At 35.9% G+C, this 9,620-nt stretch overlaps 1 protein-coding gene across 3 annotated transcripts in view; it reads left to right on the forward strand.

Moving 5' to 3' along the window:
* Positions 1 to 8,214, forward strand: part of LOC138713943 (ATP-binding cassette subfamily G member 4-like) — a 64,300-nt gene extending 56,086 nt beyond the window's left edge. For all 3 annotated transcript variants that reach the window (XM_069846497.1, XM_069846498.1, XM_069846496.1), the window contains exons 10-12: positions 1,936 to 2,036; positions 4,771 to 4,926; positions 7,850 to 8,214. In XM_069846497.1, coding sequence (XP_069702598.1) covers positions 1,936 to 2,036; positions 4,771 to 4,926; positions 7,850 to 8,194 — 602 coding nt within the window. In that variant the 3' untranslated portion in view covers positions 8,195 to 8,214. The remainder of the gene's footprint in view (positions 1 to 1,935; positions 2,037 to 4,770; positions 4,927 to 7,849) is intronic.
* Positions 8,215 to 9,620: the final 1,406 nt, after the last annotated feature.

A 9,620-nucleotide genomic window follows, 5' to 3' on the forward strand; every position in this document is an offset into this window, starting at 1 on the left:
ATCAGCCCAAGCGGGGATCGAACCCGCGCCCGAACGCAACTTTAGACCGGCAGGCAAGCGCCTTAACCGACTGAGCCACGCCGGTGGCCTACATAAATGGATGAACTACTTTTCTTCCCTCCTATACCTATAGAGTGATTTGTGTTTTACGCCAGTATCATCTAACTACAGTCATGGAAGGTGATAGCAAACTTCATTTCCGGTTCTCTGAAGGTTTAGGCAGGTTAATATTAAAAATGTTAGTAAAAATAAAATGATGTCCCTGTACATTCAGAATACAAGCAGCAAAAAAAGAGATTCTTCAAATCAGTAGCTGGCTACACAAAACTTCGCAAGAAAAACAGATATCCGACAATAAATGGAAATACAAAATCGTAATGAAATAATAAACAAAGGCGTATATACTGGCGACAACATATAGAGCGAATGAGGAAAACTAGGTTTAACATCTCTAACTAAAATCAGAAGAAATGTGAGTGCGTCAAAGAAGAGGTCGTGCGAACAATTTGAAACCGGAACGGATTAAATAGTGAAGGAAGATAATAAAAAAGTCTACTTCCACAGATTCTAGTAGGCATAAAGATATTACCACAGTCTAGTATATACAGTCACGAAGCTCAATACGTAGTAAATACGCATCCATAGATAGTTGTTAACCACTAGGATCGCTAATATCACCTCATTACAGACGATGCCAAATAGTACGGGACACAGTCTATTGTTACTACAGTCGAGCCGTTCTTATTTCCGGCGTGGCCACGCCTTCTCGACTTTTGGCGCGAAGAAGGTAGGCAATAGCGGTGTTGCTAAATCTCTGTCAAGCCAATAGTGAACGAACGCAGTTCTAATAGCTGGTTGTCGAACAATCAGACGGTATTGTTGTTAGTTCTATGTTATCGCTGAGTTTTCAGCATCATAATGCCGCGGAGGAGTCGGAAGAGAAAGCAGAGAAATGATTCTTAGCGTTAGAGATTATTTCGAAAATGAACGTAAAATAAGAGCAGATTATTGCCTTTAATGCAAGTGGTGCAAAGAACAGCTGATGCTGTGATGTGAACAAGTGCACGGTTTCTCAGATAACGACAGAGAAGTACGGACAATCCGGCAAAGAAGAAAATAAACTGAGAACTATGGCGGCGGCAGGTACTAACAATGATTGTAGCGATCTAGGCGTAGCACCTCTAAATTGAACAATACCGTTAGGCAAGGTTCTTCGGCAAGGTTCTTCGTGTAATTTTTTCATGTAGCAATGACTTACCATGACAAAATTTTTAATACTAACATATTTTACTTAATTTACAGGATGTGTGGTTTTAGTTATTCATTCACATAAAAAATGTTTATTTATTATATTTTACAGCTTTCTCCCATTTTAGTAATTTCTAATATTGTTTCTGTATTTACGAAAATCGTTACTTCAAATGGTCGTAAAAACCAATTATAGCACAACATGGTAAGTCTTCTGTGTCCTGGGATGCTAGGATCAACAATAACAATAATATATAATATTATATATTCATATATTACTAATTATTTATCGTAGGAAATAATTTTTCGTTCGATGTTTAAGACTACACATGTGCTAAAACTTCGTTAAGAGTACAAGGGTAGATTTGACAACACAGTAACATCCACCGTGAGCGGGAAGCGGTATGTCGTCTGCATAACCTTGACGACAACCACTGCCAGTGAAGCAGCGTGTCAGCTGACCAGAAGCTGTCGTGTGATTTGCTGCCGGAAATAAGAACGGCTCGACTGTAGCACCTCACAACTCAAGCTTCGTGACTGTATATACTAGACTGTGGTATTACTACCGGCATGCGAAGTCGAAATATGGTCGTAACTAGGGGAGGGGGCTATGAACTGCCCTTCACAATAATTATTTTGAGACTGATGTAATAGAGAAACAGCTTTAACAGTATGCTGTTGTTTCAGTTCCAATGGAGGCTGGGATAGTTGGACGGGAGCATCTCAACAGTTGGTACACGCTGTACTCATACTGTGTTTCTAAACTGATTGCCGAAGTTCCTTTGCAGGTAAGTACCCATTATTGTTGTTCTCTGCTTGGGATAGAGGGGGGCAATGCAAGAAGACAGTACTGTATTTTGTGCGAGATCGTGCGTATTTGCTTGGTTTCCGCACAAAACCAATCCGCGGAAAGTCTAAAATTCCACATTCAGTATTCCCAACCTAACACACATAACAATTTCCCTCTTCTTACCGCTTAAGTGACATATTGATTTTACTGCTTTAGGCTCTTAACATATTATTTTTAGAGACGTTCAATATAGTAATAATTATAAATTGGAAACTTACCACTGCAATTTCACCTAAATTGCACTGTTAATTATTGTTTTTAAATATTTGCAAAAATTAAGTAAACTCTACAACTCCACTAAAGTTACAGCATTCGTGATGCAAGTAACATTAAGGAAGCCGTGAAAAAATCAACAAGATTCCATAGACTGGGGGAAAAAAAAAGACAGACGTATATCACGGCCTGCTGGAGTATAGAGTATAGTAAACACAGACAACATTTTAAAGCAACAATGTTAAAGATAGATATTTTTGTTTTGCAAATTTGCCGTCATTGAACAGAAACCAAGATGGAGATTTCATTGCAACTAATTAGAAATTCCTCTTTCAGGTATGTAATAAACGATCTTCGCACAAAATAATGTACGATACACGACCGGTATGTTTTCTTTCAATTCTCGGAAATTAAAAAAGCTCAACTACGTTTCGCTTTTTCAAACTTTTCCTCGAACATGAAAACTTCAACATGCCGCTCTTGTAACGCATGTTACTGTCATCTCAAGAGAAGCACGTTGTGTTACTTTCCGTGCGTAGCTATGCTGTGAAAGACACGAGTCGGGAGATCCGATATCACGAGATTACCCAACATTCGTTTTCTTGTCGGGAAACCCCCAACATACATTTACGTCGTCATTGTTGATCACGTGACCAGTGTCCGCGAATTAAGATCCGTGTTGTCATTAACTTGTAACAGGCTAGTTTGGGTATTAAACCTGACAAACACAGTTTAGTGTCTTGCGTAATTATGATGAAGTTTAAGTTACACTCACTTGAAAGTCTCATGCTGCATAAAATACATATTAGGGCAGTCACGAGTTCCAGAATTCTTACAACAGGAAGACCACGACCTTTCCTTGATGCTTCAACCGGTAATGAATAAAAATACATTCAGAATGGTGTCCTTTGTAAATCTGTAGCGTTTGTGAAACTGCCCATGGCTTGTCAGTTTAATAAACTTCCTCTTATGTAATCGTGAAAACTTTGTAACTCATTCAACAGTTCATAGCATAAATACACATAAAAAATGACATTGATACTCCATCGGCGAGTCTATCGTGCTATCAAAAAGGAGTGCGTTATATGGCAGTAAACATTTTTAATAGCCTCCCTATCGATATAAAAAATGAAACTCAAAATATAAGATTATTTAGGGCCAAATTAAAGAAGTACCTAATTTCTCACGCCTTCTATTCTGTAGGTAAATTCATGACATTCAATACGCTTCATGAATAGGCCTATTTCTGTCTTCTATTAAGTATTGATATTAAACTTTGTGTTGTACTAGTAGACTATATTGTAAAACTCTTATGTACGTATTATTTATTTATTTATCTGAACGATAACAGCTCCCTGTATTAACAGGCTGCCACAACGACAGAGCATATTGTGCAATAGGCAGTTGGAAGTAGAAATAACATACTTATTTTTAAGTTTAATGGAGTCACACAACAATGACAAGAAATGACTGAATAAATACAGTAAGTAGCTACTAAGTAATTAATTGAAGATCACTGTTCACCGTAGAGATGGTAGCGGAGTATAAATATTGATCCTCTCAGAGCTGCAAGAACGATGTCATCAATTGCCTTCCTCTGTAGGCCGAAACGTTGCCAGGTTTGGAAGAAGAAACCGGGAATAGTTCAACCATAAGGCCTATTACTTCAATTTGTTGTAGACCGTGTTTGTCCATGAAATATGGAACGGTACGAACATAGATGTCGTTGTTTTCCCCATTTACATCTTCAGGTTGGCTCTTTTGTTTTTCAAATCTAACGGTGGGATCGATGATGTAGCCATTGTTGTTATTTGGCGGGATGGCAATCATGTCTATTCTTCTTGTACTGTCATTGTCTGCCAGTCCGTGAACTTCTTCGAACATTTGAAAATTTATTGATCTAAACTGTTCGGCGATCATCGAACGAATTCTATGGTGTCGTGAGTTACGGAGTACTTCACCGTGCGGACAAGAGCCCAGGACATGTGCAACTAGACTGTGACTATAATTAAGACTTTGTAGTACTATTAAGATTTTTTTTGACATGTTCCATATTCTAGCTGTGAAGCGATGAATGAATACCATGGAATGTAATACAATACAATACAATCATTGGAAAATTCTAGTGAATTTTCATTGTCTCTAAAATATGTTTCTGGCAGTCGTTGTTCAGTCATTTTCATTTCCAATAAAATCAAGAAACTCGATTGTCATCTTAGCCGCTATTTTTTTCTCACAGCCAATCAAAAACTTGATCGTGCATATGAACTTTGTGGAATATCCTCAACAACGGTCTCAAACGCGACTATGCATTTCAGCCTAAGCTACGGTACTTCTTTAAAGACACAACTTACAGATCCGGTGTTGTGTTGTCCTTACTTCGTTTACTGCCCAATAACAAGCATCGTAATGGTCGCATAACTGCTGATCACTGCCCTGTACTTCCTCGGCTCTTCCAGATCCTCTGCCCCACGCTGTTCATGCTGGCCAGCTACGCCCTGTCCGGCCAGCCCCAGGAGGGCTCCAGAATCATCAGGCTTTGGTCCATCTGCATACTGCTGGCATTTCTAGGCCAGCTCCTAGGCTACGTGTTTGGTGCGGCTTTTGGAGCACAGGTAACACAGCTTTCTAATTTAGTATTTCATGTTTTATGGATCTTCTCATGTTAATAATCTACCAACATTTACGTTGAGATAAACATGTTCTTTTTTGTGCATTAGATTAAGAAAAATTATTCACTGTTTTGTTATTCTAGGAAATTACTTGACTGTCCACACTTTACGACTGTTTTACCTCGCATTAGTACAAGCTAGCCCAGGCATGTCAATTGATGCCCACAGGAGCAAGCGCGCGCTTTAGAGCCCAGGAGAGTCTGAGCGTTTTATAGCGGAAAGGAAAGAGACAGATGAAAGAGGTGGTATATGCCGCTTGGTCGAGCTATGTTCAGGGATGGCCAGCACTGATTCAATAGATAAAGGGAAGAGAACTTATTAAAACTGTATCCTTTTAATTTTTAGATTTACCTGAGAAGTATAAGTGCATTATAAGAATGTAAGTTTTAATTTTAATGCTCATTTTTCACAATTTTGATTTTTTTAGTCAAAAGAAATATTTTATCAACTTTTCGTATAGAAAAGTGAAATTTTCAGGTATAGGCCTATTTATTTAGTAGCCTTACAGAATGTTTTCGTAAATCTAATATACCGTATATACGTATTACTGAAGATAGTGTATTGAAAATTTTGAAAATATTTGCATGGAAATCGTTTGTAAGGAAATGAATTAACAAAGCAACTACTGTTACAGCATAGGCAAAAGATACGTGCCCATGTGTTGTAAAAATGTCAGCTCTATAGCTTCAGCACATTTCGAGAAAATAATTTAATATTCTGATGATAGGAAGTTGCTCACAAATTTCACCTTAAAAGCATAATGCGATAAGAGTTTTGTTATGTAATATTAGTTACACTTAAAACAGATACAGTACCTAGGTAACTTTGCTTTGTACTGTAATATTGTTTTGATTAGTTTATTATTTTTTTATAGGACTAAAGTTACCATCAAATTCAATTCCAACTTATCATGTCATACTCAATCTCTTTCTTTGGAATATCACTTTCTTTATGAATGATGTGTTTCATCCACTTAATACAGTATAATATTATACTACTATGGAATTTAAGTGAATATTCCTCCTTAACTCTCTATGATGTTATTAAGATTTAAAACAAGTGCAATATTAAGAAATCAGTGTTAGTACTTTTGTTTTACAGACGATATAGATAATATTAAACAGAAAGAAGCCATATAAAAATAACGACAGAAAATTTCACGTTCCATTTGAAGTGTGTGCGCCACTGTTTTCTTAATCCAACAGGCTGCTTATTCATATACACAACCCTTCCTCTTTCCATACTTAGCGCTTGCTGCCCGCGCACGACGTCGTCAGAAAAATGCGCTTGCTTTGACATCACTGAGCTAGGCTATATTAGAATACGGTACTATAAGAAGGGATTGTGCTTTCAGTACCTCCCTCATGTCAATAAGACAGCTACAGAAAATAATAATAAATATGTCTTAATAAGCCTCTTGAGTATCCCTCAGAACTGCTGTATTCTGAATTTAAAGTATTTGCTGTCCATCATATTTATAATAATGTCTAATTGAATTTCGTACATAAAAACCGAAATATATTTAATTTGTATTCACATAAATATAAAACTAAAAGATCAGACAACATATGATTGACAGAACCTAAATGTACCACAACTGTAGCTTATAATCACAGTAGCAACTTCGGTCCAAGGCTTTATAACAAGACAACAGCTAAATTACCAAACATTCAATTTGCTAATGCTCCGTATTTTAGAAAATCAATTTAAAATTATTGTCTAGAGAGAAAATATAAGTTCCAAATACTGTGATATCTGAGTTTTTCTTTTTTTTTACTTTTATTCTGCTGATTAATAAAATATGTACGTTAACAGTACATTATGCAACGAGCCTATAATGGTAGTAATTAAGACGCGAGTATGTTTATTTATGAAACGAGCGCAAGCGAGTTTCATAATTTTCATACGAGCGTCTTAATTACTACCATTATAGGCAAGTTTCATACGACTTTTTATGCTCGACCATATTTCTAACTTGAAATTATTCATAAGACGTATTCATGTTATGGTTATGTAAGTGAGGAGTGGAAATGACCTGAATTGTGAGATGTGCGCAGACGCGAAAATATTGATTTTTTCCGAAACACGAATGTCATTGACCTTGATATAATCTAGAGAATAACATGAAGATTAGGCTTGATATAACCTGGAAATTGATTTAGAATTGAAAAACGAGATGACAAATTGAATTTATTTGAATATTATTTACAATTAACGCTAATTATTATAGTAACAGAACATAACTTTCTGCGACAGTATTGGATTTCCAGCCTCCGTGACTTTTCGCTAATTGTCTTTCGATTGCATATCCGAGAATAATCGATACTTGCGGTTTTATAATGGTACAATCAGTACAAAGGTGATTTCTCATTGGCTGAACAACTGAATTATAATGAATAGGTGTACTTTAATGAGGTGCATTAAAGGTCTGCTACCAGGTGTATAATTACTACATTTCGGCATGGCCGAGCATAAAATTAAATTCATGGCGTTATGGGATCGTCAAGTTTCCATGGTGACTGATGACTTCACTGCTTACCCTTACCGTTACTATAACGTTTACGTTAATGTTCATTGTGAATGGGCCTTTACACTGCCTCGGTTGCCGCGCGACCTACAAAATTGTGTAACTTCCTCCGTGCCGCTTATCGCTAGATAATTACATTGAGACGAGCTTACTTCATTGGAATATGTGATGTTGTTTAGAAATAGGCGCGACAAAATTGGCCTGAAACTGAGTCGGTCGATTTTTGGGACGGCATCCTGGACCGAACTTAAAGACTTATTCACGCAACACGAACGCAAAGGCCTGTTCTATGTTGGAACTGATCTAAGAACAGCTCAGTCAAGCTTCCTTGTTCTGCAGGTCGGGATCTTCCTGATCGGCATCTTGCAGAACCCCATGCTGCTGCTGTCCGGCTTCTTCGTCAGGGTGAGGGACCTGCCAGGTCCTCTCAGGGTCTTCACCATCTTCTCTTACTACCGGTACGCATTCCAGGCTGCAATGCAGTCCCTGTACGGCTTCGACAGACCCAACCTGAAGTGTTCGCAGCCGTATTGCCGCCTGAAGTCGCCTGCAGATATTCTGGAGGAGTTCGACATGCAGTACGCCTCCTACGAGAGAGACTTGCTGGCCATCGTCATATGGATATTTGCATTTCAAATAGTTCTGTATGTAATACTGATGTGGAAATATCGGACTTCAAAGTGAAATAAAAGTGCCTTTAACATTCCATAGCGTGTAAGAATATCATTTCAGCTAATTATCACACTCACTAGCCAGCAGAGCAACGGAGGATATTAGTCTATTAGTGCATCAATTATTCATAGATTTAAAAAGGCATATGACTCGGTTAAGAGAGAAGTTTTACATGATATTCTTACTGAATTTGGTATTCCCAAGAAACTAGTTCGATTAATTAAAATGTGTCTCAGTGAAACGTACAGCAGAGTCCGTATAGGCCAGTTTCTGTATGACGCTTTTCCAATCCACTGCGGGCCAAAGCAAGGAGATGCACTATCACAATTCATCGACTTTGGGGAACCCTGCAGTTGATAGGGCGTCATCAAATAAATAGACAAATAAGTTAAGTAAATAAATGAACAAACGAAAAAACAAAAACAAAAAGAAACAAAAAGAAACAAATTAAATACAAATAATTAAATAAGAGAGAGAGAGGAATAACTCGTCCGGCCTTAATTAAGGATGACCACGAGGATCCGGAAATTAATAGTAAATAAAAATATAATTAATTAAATATTAATATTGTTATAAAGTAAAATGTAATAATTAAGCATCATTGATTATCAATCATAAAATAAAATCTTAGAAGATGACCTTAAAATTAAACTTATAATTAAAAGATTTTATTTAAAATTATCATATCCTTAATTAAGACCTTAAATAAATAGGCCAATCAATAAATAAAAATATATAAATAATTAACACAATAAACAGATATATAAGTAAATAAATAAATAGACAAATAACTAAATAAGGTAAATAGATAAATAAATAAGCAAACAAATAAATAGACAATATAAGTAAATAAATATTAAAAACATAAGTAAACAAATAAATATGTAAATAATTAAATAAATAAATAGGCAAAATAAGTAATAAATATAAAAATAAATAAGTAAACAAGCAAATAACTAAATACACAAATAAATCAAATAAGCAAAATATGAACAAATAAATACATAGGTAAATAAACACATAAATAAATAAATAATAAGAAATATTTAAATAAATAGGTATACAAAGAAGTAAAATATAAGGAAAATAAATACACAAATAATTAAATAAATAGACATATATAAGTAAATAAACAAATAATTAAATTAATAAATAAACCAATAAAGATATAATTGAATAAGTAAATAAATAAACAAACAAGGTCAAACCCGGCACTTAAGTACTGTAGAGGTAGTTAATATACAACACTGCTTTACTAATAGAAGTAGCGTACTTCCCTGGACAGCTATGAGATAAACGATTCACAAGAATGTTACACGTGGCATGTTTGCTTATTGATGTACATTACATTGAAACATTCTCTGAAACATTAACACGATGAAAACATTAACATTAGCACGAAACAGGAAACTGCCCATAGAACGCTGACGTCAAAACG

The sequence above is a fragment of the Periplaneta americana genome, chromosome 14 (assembly GCF_040183065.1).
Source record: "Periplaneta americana isolate PAMFEO1 chromosome 14, P.americana_PAMFEO1_priV1, whole genome shotgun sequence".
Classification (NCBI taxonomy): domain Eukaryota; kingdom Metazoa; phylum Arthropoda; class Insecta; order Blattodea; family Blattidae; genus Periplaneta; species Periplaneta americana.